Below are 18,859 nucleotides of genomic sequence, written 5' to 3' on the forward strand. Positions count from 1 at the left end.
GACAAAAACTAAATGGGATTTGGGAGATGCAACGTGGGCGCATTGGCGTTTGGTTAGAGCGAGAGAAATGTGGTCATTAAGCACAGGCAGGGAAAATCTATATCAGGAAAGAGTCGTGGTCCAACCGACATGCAGTGGTCTGCTTCATCCTCATAAAATTTTTTAAAATCATCGTCTGAAACTATCGTTTCCGGGAATTGATGTTGCGGCCAGCCCCAACCTTTGGTCTCCCACCTGATGTTTGAGACCTGCGCCCGCTCAGGATGTTGGGAAGAGTGTCCTCATCCATGAGATCCTTCTCTTTGGTCCGTTTCATCGTAGACATGGCTCGAATATACTCTTTCTGGTCTTCTGCCAGAATAAGATCATTGCCCCAACCCCCTTGACCGCCGCCTTGTCTTGGTCCTTTCCATTTCTGGTTTGAACTTCCACTCGTGGGTTTTGGTATGGGGAACACGTTACCCCTGTTGTTCCATTGCATGTTTGCCTTGAGGTGCAGTTTGGTCTCTCCTTTATCGTTGGTGGTGCAACTCACTCGGGTCAAAGTTGGTTTCCCACAACGCGGGCAGAATTGCTTGGTCATGTCCTTGGTCGTAGCAAAACAGCCGTGGCATCGCAAAATGAACTGTTTGATTTGAGAAATTCTCTGACACGTTTTGGTGGACAACAAGTTCAGGTTCATCTGCAGGAGCACATTCTGCATGGCGAAATCGCCCGTCATCGTGGCCACTTGTAGATGCTTTGTTTCTGGGCGGGCTTTGCTGTCGGCCGCCTCGTCTTTGGCTTGCCGCTTCTTGATGTTGGACGGGGTTATCCAGCCCTCCTCATCTGATGCTTCTTCTGCCACTTCAGCAGTCTGTTCGCTCGGCTGTTCCGAGGAAAGTGACTGCTGTGTTGGTGCATCGGTATCGGCAGGTTGATCGGCCTTGGTATCATTTTGTCCCTCTGACACTTCGAGAGCACTCGTAGTGTCGGCCTCTGGTTGTCCTTCCTGGGCATCCACGGCCTGTGTCACCTCTGTATCCTCTTGGCCGGTAGTATCTCCATCCGCAATCTCCAGCGCTTCAACGCTGCGCTCGAGAGCATCCTCCGTATTCCCTCCCTGTTCCAACTCTTGCCCCTCTTCTTCACCTTCACCCTCTCCTCCGACCTCCTCCTGAACAGGCGGCCGCCCATTAACCCTCTTCTGGCCCGGAATACTCCTTAATCTCCAATCCCCACCATTCCTTTCACACTCAATATCATACGCAAGCGCGAGCACTTCAAAATCCGTCTGACTCAATACAGCCCCATCACCAGTCTTGCGCGCAAACTCTTTAATTCTCTTCACACTCTCTGGCCGGGGTGTCCGAACGGTCAAAAACGGTTTATACAGGGTATCGATCCGTTGGCGGGCTTCGGGGGCACGAATTTCCGCGAGCACGGATGGCGTCGTGACCAGGACGTGGCCGTTGGCCAGGAGCGTCGAGATGCTGGGTGTGTTGAGGAGGAGGGGCGAAGAATCGAGGATGATGGTGTGGACGGGTTTGGTTGTTTCGGAAGACCCCGAGGGGGTCTGCTTCTGATCAGCCTGTTCTGCCATCCTGACACAAGTTGCACTGCAATGCACTGCGTCTAGCGACGGAAAATGCTAAAAGAGTTGGATGAGTTGATTGACTGAATTGGTTGTATCGCGACGAAAAAGTATGTCCTCTGTGAAGGCGTGCAAGTCGCGGTGGAAAAGTTAATTAGTGATGATCTTATCTTATCGGCTTATCCGCCTCTCCAAATACTACTGTGGAGTGCAACTTGAAAGTACAACACAATTGCATGAATCTATTCGAATACATAGAGATCTCGAACAAGCCCTGCGCACTTGAATGCGATTTTGATTCGATTAATGAGCGTTAATGCCGTTGAGAAACGTTGGATGCGTGCTCGCTTCCATTCTATCTCGGTCAGGCCAGTCACATTTCTCGCTCAAATGGCGAGGGCGACCAGAATTCCCCAATTATGATAAAAATATTGTCTAACCCCATGAGCAAACCACACGCATTCTAGCAACAAACAACAAACCAACCCTCCGTCTACTCTTATCTTTGCGCGCTCAATTGCAGCATACCCGTACTTCGCCGGCGGAACTCCGCTTGACTCGTTCTACGGGAGTTGACTTCGCGCGATGCCGTGGTACTAGATCGCGACAATCTTCTCGTTTCAGACATGCCAGAAACCGATGGCAGGTATGATAGGCGTCGGCCGGCGTTATCAGCACGAGCATCTGCAAGAGACTGGGCGAATGGCGACCTCTTGCGAAGTGTCGGTCCATACCAGTAGATGACATAAACCGCAACCACCAGAAGTGTGGCAATGCATGCGAGGATGGTGACGGCATAGTCGAGATGGTAGCGACCACCAATATCTGCAGCTCATGTCAGTTGTGGGACAGATAACGAAACAGGACAATACTCACTCGTCATAAACGGTGTGGCAGGAATGGTAAGGACGCCAGCCAAGAAATCTCTGGACCACCCATTACCTCCCGTAGCGGATGCTGAGTATGGGCCGTAGGCGCAAATCATGTAATCAATAGTGGCCATGTAGATCGCGTAGTTTGCCAGGCCGACAAGAGAGGAGAATACCATGGAACCGATCCAGTGAATAGGGGGCCCTTGAATGGTCCAGGCGAAACCGAATAGTCCGATGGGGAGAGCCGGAGCGGTCCATAGTAGCCACCACAACCGAGATTCATACTGTGCCTTCTCGTCACCAGGCTTAGATTGTCTCTCATGAATATTTCGTCGGATGGCGGGAATGAAGGAGAGCCAGGCCAAGGCGTATCCCACGCCTAGCGGGAGAAACGACAGCCCAACGGCCCATGCGGAAAAGTTCCATTGCTTGTACACCAACGAGAAAGATTGGATGAACATGAAGATGAGTGCGTCACTGAAACCGCTGAGGAGTGAGAGGGTGAGGACGATTGGTTCGGTCAGAAACATTTTGAAAGGCCTGATCCAAGTGATCATAATCTCCGAGGCAGAAAAGCGCTCGCTGAACGGTTCCAGTTCGTTAGGACCCCAGATGTTCTGTCCGGTAGCCTTGCGTCTCTTTTTCGCAATTCGGTCCATGAGGATAGTCGAACGAGTTTCAGGAACCAAAAAGAAGTGACAGAGTTGTACAAATCCGCCAAAGATGAGCTGGATCCAAATCGTCCACCTCCAAGCGAGGTATTGTTCGACGAATCCACCGACAATCGGTCCCAACACAGATCCAAAGACGGACGAGAATACAACGTAAGCCACGGCGTATTGTTGATCATCTGATTCCCACATATCCGCTGAGAGCACATTAGCGTGCGTTCGTGCGATATCAGGCACTCTACTCACCGATCATTCCCAACGTGACAGATCCTCCCGCAGAACTCAAGCCGCCAAGCGCCCGTCCAACCATGATCGAAGCAAAGTTAGGTGCTAAAGCGACTGGCAACTGCCAAATGTTGACGAGCGTCAAGGAGAGCTGGAGGATGGGCCATCGACCGACTTCTTCACTCCACGGTGCCCAGAGTTCGCATCCAAAGGCATACAGAACCAGGAAGATCATGGCGCCGCATCGCGCGGCTTGGGCGCTGACGCCAAATTCCTCTGAAATTCCACCCAGGCCATTTGAGTACAAGCTCGTGTTGAAGTTCATGGATAGCTGTACCAGGAAAATGACCGTAAGAATGGTCCATTTCTTCCACCAAGGGAAGGAGTAGCCCAGCTCGTCATAACAATCCTCCTCAGTTATTTCGATCTTATCGTATGATGCCGAGTCAGGCGTGTTGGTTTCATCTTTCTCTTTTGGCGCTGCGTTGCCCACATGTTCTGTCATTCTTTGTGTGTCCTGGTCTCCTTGCATGGTGGAAGCCTTCTCCCACTCCCCGTTTTCCTCTCTCACGCCGTTCGATGCTCCAGGCTGGCGAGAAGGGACGTTGGGCGTAGACTGTGGATCAGTAGACGCCATGTATGGTAAAAGTTGATGATGCAAGTGTGTGCGTAGGATCTGGGCTCATATGGATACGTGGTATGCGTGAAGAGCACAGAAGATATCAGCAAGTGAAGATGATTAATGATGAGATGCACTCTGGCTGAGCAACAAACCGCAGCTTCCTTTTGCGGGTGGCCCTGTTTTAAATAATAAACATCGACTGCAGAAAACCCACAGGTCCTCCGGGGATGTGCTAGGTATGATATCAATTCTTGGGAACTAGTGGAGCCAGAATGGACCGGGGGGTGCGGGAGGCTGACTGTTACCTCAAGGGCTGCACCATGACGACCACTGGCTCTGGCCGGCTTACCTTTCTCCATCACTGGGTCAGGCTGGGCCTCCTTGACAGTAGTAGAAGTCTATCCGAGTAACAGCTGGGGACAGGCGGCTCAAGCGAGGGGACTCTCCCTCCTGACCTGAAGATTTACAACGGTACAATTTCAACCGCTGTCCGTGAAAGATGGTCGACTTTGACGGGATTCACAAAACACCGGGATGATATCGGGGCTCGTAGGCCGTCTCAACCATTCAGCTACCGACTTCTCCTGCCAGTGTTAAAGTTAGGGTTCGATGTGCCGTGGGCCTACCATTTCGCGTGTGGCACTGCACGGTAGCATCCTGGATCACAGGAACCATAGCGCACGTCGCAACGAGCAAAGAGGATTTTCGCATCATCTGGCAAGGCCACAATTCAAAAACACACTAGCGAGAGAATGACGTTGAGACCATGTGCAGGCTCTGCGCAAAAAACGCCCAAAGTCCGCTTTTAGGGCCTGGATCGGCTACGCCTTTCGGCATGCCGGAAATGGATCGCCCACTTGCTGCTAGACTATCCGTCTTTCAATCCTATTCAAGTTAGCAATGGTATGATAGCGTGCATGTTTGACGGAACGCGACATGCGCTAGTATAATCTAGTAATAGTGGCTGCACTGGCAGTGGCAGAGAGAAGGAATAGTGTTCAACACTAGTACTAGTAGTAAAAGGAATAGCGGGCATCTCAGGTGATGACTGGGTCCACATGCGGAAGCTCTGTTATTCACGTTCTCTAATGCATGTCAGGCTTCCGGCCGGCACCTGAGGCCGGTGAGAAGACGATCGGTCGCCAAGTGCAATACTAGTAATTAATGAGAACTATCAGTGGATGCAGAGAATCCCATTCGCATAAGCAAGAAGATCATGGCATTTTCCTGTTTGTGTACTATATCCTCAAACACTAGCTGCAGTGGCACTGGGACGGGCTTCGCCCTGCTGCAGTGAGGGCCTGTTATGATCCTCGCCACGAACATCCCCCAGCTACTAGTATGATCGGCAGTTTGCTGTACTTTGCTTATTCCCACTCCAGCCATGTACTGTATTCTTCTGAGACCCCAAATAATGAGCCTTTGACACCCGACGCCACGCTAATTGAATCAACCATAAGGTAGAAGTCATGCCCCCTAGACATATATCGGCAGGATGGCCGCACCAGATCTGGACCGAAGTTTCTGCTGAGGACCACTAGGTGCCGTCGGTCGTCCGGTGCCAGGTGTTCCGGGCTTCAAGGGTGCGATGATGGATTCTTCCAGGGTATCATCTTGGAACACTTGCAAGCTGTTGATTGCCCAGTAAGCCTCTGTAAAGTCCTGGGGGTTGTTGGCCACATAATCCTCGCAAGTCGGAGCAAGCGTTGCGCAGCTTGAGCTATTCCAGACGGTGCCGGCCCACTGGGGAATGATTAGTATAATTCAAATGGAACGCTGGATGAAGTGAACTGACCTGCCCACAGAAAGTGGTGTCAAAGACGATTTGCAAGTCCCGAAAATGGTCGTCGATATTGAACTTGCCTTGGAAAAGAGAGTTTGGCGTACCCCAGCTGTCACTGGGAGCAGGAGAACCGCTGGCAACATTTTCGGGCAAGGATCCTCGCGGGAAAAACCAAATCTTGATGAAGTCCGATGTCCACTCCGTGGCGAAAACACCGCCCCCCGCGTTGTTAAACTCGCTTCCAAATGTTAGGTTCGATGTGTCTCCGATGGAACATCCTGCATTCATCGGTTGGTTTGGAGCATTGATATCACAGTTTGGAGTGACCAGTTCGCCAGTGAAATCTTTCCCGTCGCTGACCACCGCCCCTTGTCCAGTGTGTAGAGTCATGCTGTTCGCAGCCTGTGCGTTCACACCTTCGACGATATCGATCTCTCCGTTACTTGGCCAGTCAGCCCCGACCATCCAGAAGGCTGGCCAACTGCCGCAAACGCCTCCTGGCATGTGGGAAATGTCGGCGATCACGAGTGCATGCTGAAAGGTTTGGGTAGAGGCAACTCTAACGCTGGCGCGTCCCTGAGGAGCCACCTCTTTTGTGTCGACTCCCATGAATATCGCAAACGATGAATTTCCAGCATCGATGAAGCCTGCCAGGCCAGTGGAGTTGGCTTCTTCCAGAGATTTGAATTGTACCAGGCCATCAGTTGGATCGGCGTCTGTGAAGAAGTCAAAGCCTTTGTAGAAGGCGTCCCCGGAGTAATCTTGCACCAGCTGATAGGCCGCGAAGGTGAGTTGACAATGAACGCTGGCCAGCAGCAGAAAGATCTTGTTGTAGAGCATTTTGACAGGGCTTTTGTGGGTGAAAGAGGCAGGTGAAGGAGAAAGTGGTTTTCTGCAGAAATCGGTGGGCGCGTGAAGAGGTGCAAACGATGAGGTGAAAACCGCAAGTCAATTGCAGTTCGGGGCATGCAGTGTTACTTGAAGGACCTTGCAGACCACAGGTCTGGTCAAAAAAGAAAATGAAAAAGGGAACCCGAAAGAGAAGAGTGATGGCGCGAGTGAGAAAGAGATGAAGTGCTTTGGATAGGAAGGAGTTTTGTCTTGTTCAGAGATCGGAGGTCAGTCTCAGCTCACCGTCAACCATAAACAGTAACACACGCGTGAGAACGTGTCGTGTAGAGTGCCCTCCATTTGGTGGTGCTGGCACTCTCCTGCGGTTTACAAGAATGCGATGGGTTGTTACCAGGGAGGCCGCCAGGCATCTGGACCGTTGAAGGAGCAATTCCATTCCAGCAGTGGCATGGTGAAATCTGGAGCCAGCGGCCAACACATAGCAAAGAGAGACATTCGAGATAATTGTCATGCTTGAAGGGCTCATCAAGGCCCAGTCAGCATTGAATTGGGGACGATAATATGAAACCAGAGGCTATGGGAGACAGCAAAGACATGAGTTCAGCCTTGTCTTGGGGCTACTAAATAGTATATTTTGGCTTGTGAAACGCGTTTCGCCCATAGTAGTGGCAGTAATAGCAGGAGTGAGTGCTGGGCAGCAGTAAATAATTCCACGCCGCCACAAACTCCAAGTCTGCGTCTGACCGCGTCCATCGGCGGCTCTTTGACTGGCTCTCAACAACCCGCGTCACAATTCCTCAAACATTCCCACACCACGCTTCCTACACATAAGACATCACAAAACTTCGAGGCCAGACCTTTGGCCGTGCCAGCAATCGTTACTGAAAAGCCCTGCCACGGTCTCTAGGCGAGATATGGCTGCCAGGCTCGTCGACATCCCCACTCTCTCGTCATGACCACGGTGGCGCGGCGAGAGCCAACTTCGCCCTCTTTCGAAGTCTCCAATTCTATCCCAATTGCCCATTTGTCGCCAAGTTCCGTGCAGACTTCCTCTTACATTGCAGCAAATGTGGCCCTGGTGTGGCCCTATTCTAGCGCGACCGGAAACCTTGCATTGCTGCTAGCCGAACCAGATGTCCGTCTTCGCAAACACAAGGGCCAGGTCAAGGTTGTCTTCCGGGATGGATGCGCAAGAGAAATTGCGAAGACTAGAGTTGGTATTGGGGACACGGTCAAACTGGCACTGGCTGGATGCGAGTGGAAAGAAACCGGTGATGCGGTGTCAACACCTGGAAAGAAGATAGACTGGGATCTTGAATTCCGTGGTCAGGTCATTTTCCAAGTCGTTCGCGAAAATGGCCATACGTCCACCGTCACTTATACAGCGCCGGAATCCAACTTCCCCGCCCAGAATGGCATACCTGGACCGACAGACAGTCTACAGACCCCAAGGGTTTCGATGAATAGTGTGTTACCCTATGGTCAGAGCACAATACGAGTTCAATTGACCCCGTTCAAGACCGCTAGAAAATCAGCTGGCGGTACTTTCGTTGATGCTTCTCTGGATCCGTTTGCAGATGATGATGGCTATGTCCTTGGGAAGGGTCGTAAACGTACCAAGTTCGCGAGACATAGTGGATCATGGAGCCTTGTGGACTCGGACGCTGCCCGCGAGCCGGAATTCGCTTCTCAGGCAAGCCCCAGCGATGTCGTGCCTACGAGCACGAGCTTGGCCGCTCAACAGCCAGAGCACGATGCTGCGACAGTTGAGCCAGATCATGCTGAACACGAGAGAGAGTCGCCACGGGAGCCTGACGACACTGAGAGCGTACCGACAGAGAGCATTGATGCTCCTACCGTAGCACAACCAGTTGAGCAAACATCTGACTCATTTCACAGTCCTGTTGCTCCAAACGAATCGGCAAAAGGACATATCTCAGCCCCCAAGGTGGTGATGGGACCTCCATTGACACCACTGAGAATTGCTCCACAGTCAATCCCGGCCAACGCTGATGCGCTCTCCGAAGAACGGTTTGAGCGTACATCAACACCTCGTCTTCAGCCTCTTGCATCACCAGGTCTTCCCCTAGTATCGCCACTGATTCGACGTTCTGGCCCTGAAGTCGGCTACTTCCCTCCTTCTGCGACGGGCTTGTCTCAACTGGATGCTTCTGGGGGTGGGAAAGGACAACTCCAGTCTCTTGAGAATAATATCTTAAGCGACGGTCCTGTTCTTGAACAATTTGGAGACATCCAGTACTCTTCAAAAGACGAACAACATGTCCCACTTAACTCAGCCAGCGAAGTCAGTTTAACAACTGACAATCGAAATGGGCCCGAACAAGACACAAAAACGCACTCCAGCGGGTCTGTACAGTCAGTCGAATTCAGCACCATTCCACAGGTTCCAGGCAGCCCCCAGGAAGCTCCCCGTTCCTCGCGATCACCGTCACCCAATGCAGCGAAACAACATCAAGAACCACTGCTATCAGATAAGAGCCCTTCCCTTTCACCAAATGCGTTGGCAATCTTGGTCGAGGGCGAAGATGAAGACATGTATGGACCACCTAAGGAGATTTCCACAGCGAGTAGTCAAGTTGTGAACTCGACCTCACATGAGCAAGCGCAAAGCTGTTCCGACAATGCGGAACAATCCTTCTCATCGCCTGCAACAAACCACGCGCTTCAGCTAGCGGGTGAATTTGGACAAGATGTGGCTCAAAGTCCAGTATTGCGACAGGCGTCAGCTCAAGAACATGTCACCGCAGCCTGGAAAGAGCAGATAACAGTTGGCGCCGTGGAATGTCAGTCTCCAGGCACTTACCCAGCACCTCCATTCCCTTTCAAGCAAAACTGGCACAAACGGAGAGAGTCGTACTCGTCCAGCCGTCGATCTTCCTATCACTCTCAAACGCATTCTCTGGATGGAAATGTCGACGAAAGAGCCGATCTCTCAACTGAGCGGGACAGTCCTGAAAATAGTACCAGCCAGTTGGTGGATCTTGGTGCTGCACGAGTCGAAATCCCCTCCATTTCATCCAAGTCTGGTTCTCCAACATTGTCTTCTCCCACGGCGCCAGCGCCAGAAGAATCGCAGCGCATCCCGCAAGATAATCCTTCGGAGACTTCTGCCATGCCGGCTTCTGCTGGAGGACATCATTATGTTCAACCTTACGTAGAGGAAGTCCCTGAAGGCGCACCTACTCCCCAGGCATTCACTGCTCCGGATGGGGGTGAGCAACCGCATGAATCGCCTACGCCACAGAAAGCTCAGCACACTTATAATCCGCCCGGCGAGCCGGTACAGGTGACTTCTGCCCAACAACAGCCACCTGCACCTTCCAAAGCTGAGGCAATCCAAGAGCAAAAGGTCCAAGGACAGTTGCCAACCCCTGATCAGACTCAGGAAGACCGGGAGGAGGAGGAGGAGGACCCAGCCATCAATATGGAGTTTGCTCAAGGATTTGAACATCAAACTGCGCCGTTTGCACCTCGTTCACCTGAAATCAGCCAAGGCCCAGCAAAAACTCCCGATGAGCAGGACGCGCAGGCACAGCTGAACGCGGCAACCGCAACACCTGCAACGCCCACTCAGGTCTCTGTGACCCAAGCAGAGTCAACACATATGCGTCGCACGTCGCAGCGTCTTTTCGTCAAAAAGTCCGTCGTGGCGGTAAATGTTTCCAGTCCCTATTTCAGTCCTCGGAATGGAGTCGTTGCACCTTCGTCGCCGCTTTTCGTTCAGGAAGGACCGAGTGCCACCGAGTCAGATTTGAACAATTCATCATCGTCCCAGTTGGAACAACGTACCCAAACCGGTGCAACATCTTTGACCGTCCGCGAGACAGACGAGGATCGCGCCGACACAGGGGCCTCAACACGTGCAAAAGAGCCCGAAGCAGGATTGCAACCACGAAAGGGCACGCTAACGCCTCTATCATATTACGCGCATCTCATATCCCTCGACGAGCATTTCGGAAAATTGGTCGATGTGATCGCTATTTGCGCAAAGAAATCGGCGGACCCGCAACGCTCTAAATCAGGGCCCAAGGACTACCATACAACCCTACATATTGCGGACCCTTCTTCGCTAGATTCTGACTCCTCTGAAAGCGGAAGCAGTACGGTCGTTCAAATTTTCCGACCGGTCAAAACTTCGCTGCCGACGACAGACCGTGGCGATGCCATTATGCTACGCAACTTCAAGGTCCAGACTTTGAACCATAAATTTATGCTGCTTAGCTCAGAGACGTCTTCCTGGGCCGTCCTCAAAGCCCCGCAGGGATTTGGGTCTACCTTTTCCGATATTGTCGTTTCAGGTCCTCCGATCGAGTACGGCTTGGACGAAACGGCATGCGCGGACTCTCTGTTTCGGTGGTGGGAAACAGGTGGCCAAGCACACTTTCCAGCTGCAGACCATTCCCAAGATGCTCCTCACGACGAAAACAATGGCCGGAAGAAGAGCCCCGATGTCCATGTCCCGCGAACGCCTGCGCCGCCGAGTCGCAGCAAAGAGCAACAGCATCGCGAGAGCGCCCCTCGTCATAGTCGACCTTCGCCACTGCCCGCGGCCACTACTAGCCGTCGCAAAGACAACTACACTGACAATGTTAACAATGAGGACGAGAACGAGAACGAGGGCGACTGGCGAAACACCGCCGTGGTTCTGGAAGATGAAGATGAAGCAGAAGAAGAAGTAGTGTTGGACAAACATGATGCGAATCCACCACCTACCACTACTAGTAGCAGTCCCAGCCGACAACGTGGACGACGAGCGTCCACCGTCTCCATGGCACCTTCGACTTCGTCTGCCAGGGAGGCAGCAGGCAGGGAGACGCCGACTCCTCGCCGCAGCGCGCGGAATCGAGCGTCGCCCATCCTGGTTCACGAATTGCGAGATGGCACAAAGTATGTTGACCATAACCGTCGGAGAAGCGGGAGTGTGGTTCACGAGTTGCGGGACGGCGTCACATATGTCGATGAATGAATCATCAATCTGTTACTCCCCTGTGAGGAGCTTGCTTTGCCATCAAGTATATTGCCTTTGCTCAAAAAACTGATTTACAGCATTGCGCCGGCGGGAAAGGGTACGAAGGATATGTGTTTAATGGCTCGGTGGGTTTGTTAATGTCATTGATGTCAGTGATTTGTTCAGAGTACGTAGCCCGACAGCCTCGAGCTTTAATCACCAGTCTCACTCAGATCGGAATCAAAAAGCAGTTTGTGGATTCATCACGTTTGCATCTCTGTTTCTTCCAAGTTGTCAGGAATATGAACTCGTAATCTACAATTTGTCAACCTTCCATGTGCCGTTGAGCTGCGAAGTCGCAACCTTCCCAGTTCGACTTTACCACCCACCAGCACGCAAGCTGCATGGCATGCGCTCCTCGTTTAGAAGAAAGTCAATCCCAAAGCGGTGAGCGTGCTCAACCCAACCACGGTCCATCCGGTAATGATGACCTGTCGATTCGTCAAAGTCGCACCGGTGTCCCAAACCAAATGTCTGATTCCATTGAATCCGTGGAAAGCGAACGGGAAAGCGTAGAAGGCCTTCAAGGCGACCTTGACCAGGATGGGGAGAGAGGCGAAGGTCGCGGCCAAAGTCGCCGACTCCAAATGCCAGCCGAACAGGGGCGAGACCAGATAGGCGGCTCCGAAGACGTACAGAGTTCCCGCAAGGGTGGCGCCCGTGATACGGTTAAGAGCCGACAGGTACCACGTTACTTGGGGCCGGTAGATGGCTAGATGGGGGGAGACGGGTCGGTGGCGGCGCTGGGCAGCCAGGATTTGTTCTGCTTCGGATTGAGAGACGTGTGCTGTGCTCGCTGCCGGTCTAGATTGTGAAAGAAGAACAAAGTGTCAGTGGTACCGAACCGAGATCGTGTGGAAGATATGAAAGACCCTCGGAACCATTTTCGGGCAGTATTAGTACGGGAGTCATGTATATGTATGTTTTCTTTCCTCCTCTTGCTTGTGTCGGGATGCGTAATGGACGGCCATATTGATCATTTCCTCCTCTTCGCGACAGTGAATGTATTCTACTCGTATCCATAACAGCATGCTGAAAGGAGGGTTCTGTGTTTAGAGCGCCGGCTCACCTGTATTGAAGATGTTGACCCGTCGCAACCGCCGCAGGAGCAGGTAATCTCGACAGAGGCGTCTTGGTGAAAATGGAAGTGTTGGTCCCGGCCACTATCAGACGATCTCAGGTCAGCTCGATTGCTTCTCTACTTTTGCGCCTTCTTCCGTCCATCGGGAACATTGGATGTGAGAGGGTATTCTTACATCGCCGGGTCGTCGCTTGCAGCGCCCTGCGGGAGAACATGTTTGCAGCCATGGGAGCTACAGTCGCTTGCACAGAGGCTTGGGGAGAGGGGAGGGTTGGTTAAGGCGACGAAGGTGATTAATTGGAACCCCAGCTCATGCAGTGATGTCGAACGCGGACGCCGGGATGTTGGATGTCTCTTGCCAGTGCTTCCTGCTTCCGATGGATCGTATTCGCTCGGCTGTTTCCGCTTGGCGGCACACGTGATGACCGATTATTTGGCAGCAACATCATTGGATGGAGGTGTTAGCGTATACTAAGATACAGGAGTGGGTGAGATAGTGCAGATAGTGCATTTGCTTCTCCGGGCCGGGATAATATGGGGCTTGGACCAGGCTGAGAAGCAGAACTTGAAGGGCTGAAGTCCGAGCTCACTACTACTACTACCTTGCAAGTACGTGGTAGGTATCTACTACTAGTACTGTGAGCTTGACGCTGTGCCAACACTGTTGGTGAAGAGAAGATCATGTCGAAGACCCGTGCAATGAGCAGTGAAGTCTTGTCTGTAATGGTGAAGCAGCTAGAGTGGGAGCAGAATTGTCGCTGCGAAATGTGTGAGTGAGCTATGAGTTCTACGGCGGTATCATGCGTACTCTCCATTGCAGGCGCATGTTATCCCTCGCCAGTCAGGTAGGAACAAGGACTACAGGGTAATTTGACCAGGAAGGTGTGTCCAGTACAGTTTCTTTGATTTCGTGGCATTTTCAATTTCATTCCAGATGGTTGCCAACTTGAACACTTCTGGTCTCAAAGCTCAAGAACCACGTACTAGTCCTAACAGTTGAGGCGCCCTCGCTGCAACCTTTTCTATGTGCATGATGGATCTGGCGGGCTCCTGGTGGCCAGGTCAGTATAATCCAAGTGGAAAAGTACCTATGGCACAATGCTGCTTTCACACTATTCACGTCGCGTCGAAGAGGAGTTTTTGTCCTCTACCCGTCCAACTCAGCCGCAGCACCATCGCGATGTGAATTCTATGCCCGCAGTCTGTACCAACTTCAATACCTCCCACTGTCCACTACTATTACACCAGTCTGCATCCCCAATCATCGGCCTTGCCGCCAGTGTGATCTCTATGGAATGGTAATCATGGCGCGTGTTGCTACATCAAAGAATGTCCGTTCTGGGCCATGCACCTGTTCATCTCAAGCGACATCTCCGGCGCGTGAGACATGTCCACGGCATGGCCCCCGCAGCGCTATGAGCAAGCAACGCAAGAAACGCGGACAAGCCAGAAGAAGTATAACGCCCAGCAACCCACATTGTTTGATGGAAGTTTAACACAACCGCAGAGCCAGACGCAGAAGACGACGACGATGCAGAATACCGAGAGAGATGCACCAAGTCGAGAAAGAAGAGCCAACCTCACATGCCTGATCCAGCGGAATCCTTTATCGCCGAAGTCGAGGAGATGACAAAGAAGATCCAGCAGACCTACTTCGAGTCAAGCTATGTGCCCGTACAGTTAGGCATGATTGACTTCTTCCGCGCAAGCCGCGAGTGTCGAGATCTCATTTACCGCCATCTCCTCGTCCCGCCGAGCAAGTCAATCACCTTCCCAGATCCGAATGCGCAGCCTGCAACGAATGCGACCAAACCCCGTGTCCGAACCTCCATTCTGCTATTGAACAGCCAGGTCTATCGGGAAGCAACCAAGATTCTTTATGGCGAGACCACGTTCATCGCAGCACACCCATCCCACCTCTTCTTACCCAATGGCTTACAAGGTCTCCGCAGAAGGACGACGAAGTTCATAAACCATTTGTCATTCATCAAGCAAGGGACTGTTGTAGATTTGTGCATGGAAAACAGCCAGACTATCTACACTCCCATTTGGAAGACGATCCTCGACTACCCAGGGTTCTTGAGCCTGAAGAAACTTACCATCCGCCGTGAAGTCTTGCGACCTGCTAAACTCGACTTGGTCCGATCGCAGGAGCTTACTGCCTGTCAGGAAGAGGGAGAGGAAGAGGACGTGGATCCCACAACGGTGTACAATGAGGACCGGATGGTGGTGGAAACGGCTGCGATGTTGGCATTCAAAGCCGCATCTAGGGGACTCATCTTCGACGGCCTTGACTACGTCCAGGAAGAGGAACAGCGCATGGATGCGGGAGGTGCTTTGCTTGTGGCCAACGTCGTTGAAGTTTGTTTGACAAAAGAGGACGCAAGCGAGGACAGTTTGGGTGCTGAAAACTTGGAGACTGCCCTTACGGATATGTTGTTTTCCGGAGATCATCCCGAACTGGGTGACCCCGACAAGGCGTATCGTCGATACTTGAAACGATGTGGTCATGATTGATCAGGAAAACCGCACGTACCATGTGTGTGGCATTGGTGGCGATATGGAGTTTTGATGTTTGTTTCATGGTTGGAAAGAGTGATGCCAACCTGGAGTACAGCGCTGGATTAGCTGATCATCATTCTTGACGAATGAATGTACGAAGTCCGAAGAGACCAGAATTTCAATAATGAAGATGTCCTACGACCATCGAACTGTTTCCCTTTCATGATTGCGCCGGTGCCTGTTGCGACCGTCGTCCTCGTCGGTGTCTTCGTTTTGATCCCACAGGTCCGCTGTCCATCTAGTACCAGGTAACTTTGTGTTGGAGAAATGTTTGACTTCAACGCGTCGATGGTTGGCTGCGGATATCACCGGTTATGATATGATTCAAGTTCTAGACATGTTTTTTTCGGGGGATAAGCAGTGTGGAGGGAGGACACGCAAGGAGACGGCGAGCTCCTACTTCACATGGCTAACGAGGAAATCATTCCACTACGAAGACAGAGATTGGGCAGGCGATTCCCGTAAACACACTACATGGTTCCAAGATGTCAAAGTCAGATCCGTGGCGTCGTCTAAAGTTGCGATCGCCGAAGCCGTGCCTTGCATTACTATTGCAGGGCGCACTGCACTGGACGTTTGTTACAGGGCGCGACGCTAGGAAAAGACCACCGATTACCACCCGACCTAGTAGTACCACGACCATCAAGCTGGCTGCCCTCGTATGATGAGAACGACAAATGTGTCTGCAGGATTGGATATCCTTGGATCTTTCGCCAGCAGCAGGGCGTGCCTGTCATCTCGTAAGGTTTTCATTCAAGTTTTGCCATCATTTCTTTTCCCCAACGGCCAGTGTTGCAGTGGCACTCAGCGCACATAAACCACGTTTTAGTATCTCGAAGCGGGCGCGCTGCTCTACTACTGAAATGTGAAGTCAGAGACGTACCCAAGAAAATCGCCGTATACAATTGTCTGCCATCTTTTCCTTATAAGAGACACAGAGACGTTGGTTTGGTTAAAATATACCTCATCACAATTTGGGATCCTATTATTGATATTCAATATGCTCGCCCAACCGGCCCTCGCTGTACCTCCACCTCCGCCAGAGTACCGCTTCGAATTCAACACACACATCTCGTCCCCTAGTACTACTAGTACTACTACTGCAGTGCAACCGAAAGCAGTGGAGAGCATACAGCTGCCCAGTACTCGTCGTACTACCAGGCCATCTGCAGCATTCTCGCTCCGGAAAGCAACGCTTCAAGATGCCCGGGCCATCGCGGAGCTCGGATCAACAGTGTTCACAACGACATTTGGATTCTCGATTCCGACGCCCGATCTGGACGTCTATCTCGACGAGGCATACAGCGTCTCTGCGATAGAAAGGGATATCCAAAACCCTGATACACATGTGATCGTGGCCGTGGAGAGTTCGAGCGTCGACAATGATCAAATCATCGGTTTTGCCCAGTTGACCGAGGGCACGAGTGAGCCTTGTATAGAGGACCTCGAGGGTATCGTCGAGTTGCAGCGTCTGTATGTCCATGAGGATTTTCATGGCCTCGGCGTGGGCAAGGCTCTTACTGCGGCGATTGAGGATATGGCGGCGCGAGTTTTGGATTATCGGGCCATATGGCTGGGTGTGTGGGAGGGGAATTTCAAGGCGCAGCGCGTGTATGAGGCGATGGGGTATTCGAGGGTTGGGGAACATGAGTTTAAGATGGGACGGTGTATTCAGACGGATTGGATCATGGTGAAAGATTTGCTGTATTTGTAACAGAGGAAAAGAAAGACTGGGATGTCTCGTTCTTCGGGTGTGATGGGCAGTTCAAATGTAAACGGAATGGAAGACTTTCAGGGATGCAAAATTATTTTTTTGTTTTGTTTTGAATATGATATATAGGTATGCAGTGACACTGGATTTGTGTTGTTGCATTTGCAGCAGCGTTATGGTGTGTTATAGTATGTGGGATGTGATGTGATGTGACCTTGAATATGAAACCCATGTGCTTCATCGAGAGAAAGACATGGGCGATTAACGGCAGGTCTGGGGGTCCTTTTAGGACTCCGTTCGCGGGCAACACGAACCGAAAGATTCGGTTCAGTGCCCGAAACCACTTCTGGAGCAATCGAGGGATGCTCAGAATGTGAGCTGCCAGGCTGGAGTCCTTGAAGGAGAAGAAAAGAAGGAAGACGAAGAAGTTGTTTCGCGATTGGAGAATTATATTTTGGTGTGAGAGGCGCGGTGAGTGGTCGACTTGGCGGCGGAACCTCGCGAATCGCGCTCCTGAGTGACAACAGTGGACAGTAGTACAACATTATTGTCAAGGTACACAGTGACGGGTTTCAGCTGTCCACTTCCATTCACTACGGCATACCTCACCTATCTATACAAGTTGCCAGACTTGTGTAGTCAAGAGAACCGTATTCCTCCAGCAAGGTCGTTGAGTCTGCTTCGATGATGTACTAGGCATCCCACACTCATTTACATACGACCTTGAACCTTCAAGGAGCGGTTCCTTGATCTCTTCCTGACAGCCTCACCACGGTGAGACCGCCGTCATCATGCACAACGCTCTAAACCGTATACAAGCGGTCTTCGCACACTTCACCACTTGCGCCTTTGTGCTCGCCTCAATCATTGCTCTCCTCTCCGTCATCCCCGTTCCTGCGCCTGAGTCCTCCCCCAGTGCCTCGGTTGCGGTGCGCAACGTCCAAGTCGTCAAAGGCCGGCCGCACTACTACTCGTCGAAACGAGAAGAATACGCACAGATCAGATTCGATCTCGACGCAGACCTGTCCAGTCTCTTCACATGGAATACCAAGCAGTTGTTTGTATATGTGACGGCGAACTACCCGAGCGGACAAGATGGCCAAGGAGGCATTTCCGAAGCGGTCATCTGGGACACCATTATCCCAGCGACTTCAACGCCGTATTCCTGGCAGAACCTGAAACAAAAGTACTTTCCTGACAACAAGAAGACAAAGGCGAAGAACCGGAGGGATTCCAATTCAAAGGCCAAGACGACGGATCTCGTCAAGCCTGGCGTTATCTCGTTGAAGAATCAAAAGCCGAAATATCAGATCACAGACCCAAGCGGCGTTATTAGCGAGAGGACCAATGCTACGTTGCAGGTCAGTTGGAATCTCCAGCCTTGGGTCGGCGTTTTGGTTTGGGATAAAGGGTATCTAGGCCAACGGGTTGGGAAGTGGGATGCTGGCAAGGCCGGTGTCAGTGAGACTTTTGATTTCCCGCCTTTGAAAGGGAAGCAGACGACCGTTGTTAAAGATAGAGAAGAAGCGAAGACTCCAGAGGCTGGCTCCGCGTCGCCAATCATTGAATTATAGGTCTACAGACCTGGATTTCAAAAGGATGCTGTTCCACACAGATCATGCTTGAACAGAACCAAATCCAATATCTCACGCTACTTAGGTCCGGCGACCGTGTTACCGGCTTCGCCACCGAGTGTTCGTTCGCCATTGCCCACCCATACCCATGCGGATCGACGCACGGCAGACCTGTTCCCAGCTTTATTGTACGCTTCATTCCTCCAGCCACGTGTTTCGACTGCATCCGCTCTGATGCTTGCTCTGATGCCAGGTCGTTTGGCGGTCACGGCGGCTCCTGCTGACCCAGGGCTTCACAGCCGAA

General features: G+C 51.9%; 8 protein-coding genes across 8 annotated transcripts; 3 read left to right on the forward strand and 5 right to left on the reverse strand.

Moving 5' to 3' along the window:
• Positions 1 to 36: 36 nt before the first annotated feature.
• Positions 37 to 1,678, reverse strand: HMPREF1120_03302 (uncharacterized protein). Its single transcript, XM_009157365.1, has one exon. The coding sequence runs from the start codon at positions 1,580 to 1,582 to the stop codon at positions 182 to 184; it is 1,401 nt and encodes a 466-aa protein (XP_009155613.1). The 5' UTR covers positions 1,583 to 1,678; the 3' UTR covers positions 37 to 181.
• A 104-nt stretch (positions 1,679 to 1,782) lies between these two features.
• HMPREF1120_03303 (MFS transporter, DHA1 family, multidrug resistance protein) lies at positions 1,783 to 4,423 on the reverse strand. The gene is made up of 3 exons (XM_009157366.1): positions 3,363 to 4,423; positions 2,450 to 3,313; positions 1,783 to 2,398 (listed from the first exon to the last, which is right to left on the reverse strand). Exons 1-3 carry the CDS (start codon positions 3,976 to 3,978, stop codon positions 2,073 to 2,075), a joined length of 1,806 nt encoding a protein of 601 aa, XP_009155614.1. The 5' UTR covers positions 3,979 to 4,423; the 3' UTR covers positions 1,783 to 2,072.
• A 724-nt stretch (positions 4,424 to 5,147) lies between these two features.
• On the reverse strand, positions 5,148 to 7,321 carry HMPREF1120_03304 (endo-1,3(4)-beta-glucanase). The gene is made up of 2 exons (XM_009157367.1): positions 5,759 to 7,321; positions 5,148 to 5,706 (listed from the first exon to the last, which is right to left on the reverse strand). Exons 1-2 carry the CDS (start codon positions 6,584 to 6,586, stop codon positions 5,440 to 5,442), a joined length of 1,095 nt encoding a protein of 364 aa, XP_009155615.1. The 5' UTR covers positions 6,587 to 7,321; the 3' UTR covers positions 5,148 to 5,439.
• On the forward strand, positions 7,286 to 11,957 carry HMPREF1120_03305 (uncharacterized protein). Its single transcript, XM_009157368.1, has one exon. The coding sequence runs from the start codon at positions 7,551 to 7,553 to the stop codon at positions 11,583 to 11,585; it is 4,035 nt and encodes a 1,344-aa protein (XP_009155616.1). The 5' UTR covers positions 7,286 to 7,550; the 3' UTR covers positions 11,586 to 11,957.
• On the reverse strand, positions 11,593 to 13,072 carry HMPREF1120_03306 (succinate dehydrogenase (ubiquinone) cytochrome B subunit). Its single transcript, XM_009157369.1, has 3 exons — positions 12,884 to 13,072; positions 12,697 to 12,790; positions 11,593 to 12,431 (listed from the first exon to the last, which is right to left on the reverse strand). Exons 1-3 carry the CDS (start codon positions 12,933 to 12,935, stop codon positions 11,990 to 11,992), a joined length of 588 nt encoding a protein of 195 aa, XP_009155617.1. The 5' UTR covers positions 12,936 to 13,072; the 3' UTR covers positions 11,593 to 11,989.
• A 1,041-nt stretch (positions 13,073 to 14,113) lies between these two features.
• HMPREF1120_03307 (uncharacterized protein) lies at positions 14,114 to 15,682 on the reverse strand. The gene has a single exon (XM_009157370.1). It carries the CDS (start codon positions 15,217 to 15,219, stop codon positions 14,689 to 14,691), a length of 531 nt encoding a protein of 176 aa, XP_009155618.1. The 5' UTR covers positions 15,220 to 15,682; the 3' UTR covers positions 14,114 to 14,688.
• A 588-nt stretch (positions 15,683 to 16,270) lies between these two features.
• HMPREF1120_03308 (uncharacterized protein) lies at positions 16,271 to 16,984 on the forward strand (the record flags this gene model as incomplete). Its single annotated transcript, XM_009157371.1, has 1 exon — positions 16,271 to 16,984. The coding sequence occupies one exon, from the start codon at positions 16,271 to 16,273 to the stop codon at positions 16,982 to 16,984; it is 714 nt and encodes a 237-aa protein (XP_009155619.1).
• Positions 16,985 to 17,772: 788 nt separating this feature from the next.
• HMPREF1120_03309 (uncharacterized protein) lies at positions 17,773 to 18,555 on the forward strand (the record flags this gene model as incomplete). Its single annotated transcript, XM_009157372.1, has 1 exon — positions 17,773 to 18,555. One exon carries the CDS (start codon positions 17,773 to 17,775, stop codon positions 18,553 to 18,555), a length of 783 nt encoding a protein of 260 aa, XP_009155620.1.
• Positions 18,556 to 18,859: the final 304 nt, after the last annotated feature.

Source organism: Exophiala dermatitidis, assembly GCF_000230625.1.
Source record: "Exophiala dermatitidis NIH/UT8656 unplaced genomic scaffold supercont1.3, whole genome shotgun sequence".
Taxonomy (NCBI): domain Eukaryota; kingdom Fungi; phylum Ascomycota; class Eurotiomycetes; order Chaetothyriales; family Herpotrichiellaceae; genus Exophiala; species Exophiala dermatitidis.

What these genes read in the sequence shown, in the direction of transcription:
- HMPREF1120_03306 (XM_009157369.1), bottom strand. Translation starts at nt 12,935, where the DNA reads ATGGCTGCAAACATGTTCTCCCGCAGGGCGCTGCAAGCGACGACCCGG. An exon ending in GCAAGCGACGACCCGGCGAT is followed by an intron (nt 12,791 to 12,883) that starts GTAAGAATACCC and finishes ATCGTCTGATAG; the next exon opens with TGGCCGGGACCAACACTTCC. An exon ending in GGTCAACATCTTCAATACAG is followed by an intron (nt 12,432 to 12,696) that starts GTGAGCCGGCGC and finishes TTCACAATCTAG; the next exon opens with ACCGGCAGCGAGCACAGCAC.
- HMPREF1120_03304 (XM_009157367.1), bottom strand. Translation starts at nt 6,586, where the DNA reads ATGCTCTACAACAAGATCTTTCTGCTGCTGGCCAGCGTTCATTGTCAA. An exon ending in ACACCACTTTCTGTGGGCAG is followed by an intron (nt 5,707 to 5,758) that starts GTCAGTTCACTT and finishes ATCATTCCCCAG; the next exon opens with TGGGCCGGCACCGTCTGGAA.
- HMPREF1120_03307 (XM_009157370.1), bottom strand. Translation starts at nt 15,219, where the DNA reads ATGACCACATCGTTTCAAGTATCGACGATACGCCTTGTCGGGGTCACC.
- HMPREF1120_03305 (XM_009157368.1), top strand. Translation starts at nt 7,551, where the DNA reads ATGACCACGGTGGCGCGGCGAGAGCCAACTTCGCCCTCTTTCGAAGTC.
- HMPREF1120_03303 (XM_009157366.1), bottom strand. Translation starts at nt 3,978, where the DNA reads ATGGCGTCTACTGATCCACAGTCTACGCCCAACGTCCCTTCTCGCCAG. An exon ending in TGTCACGTTGGGAATGATCG is followed by an intron (nt 3,314 to 3,362) that starts GTGAGTAGAGTG and finishes ATGTGCTCTCAG; the next exon opens with CGGATATGTGGGAATCAGAT. An exon ending in TGCCACACCGTTTATGACGA is followed by an intron (nt 2,399 to 2,449) that starts GTGAGTATTGTC and finishes CATGAGCTGCAG; the next exon opens with ATATTGGTGGTCGCTACCAT.
- HMPREF1120_03302 (XM_009157365.1), bottom strand. Translation starts at nt 1,582, where the DNA reads ATGGCAGAACAGGCTGATCAGAAGCAGACCCCCTCGGGGTCTTCCGAA.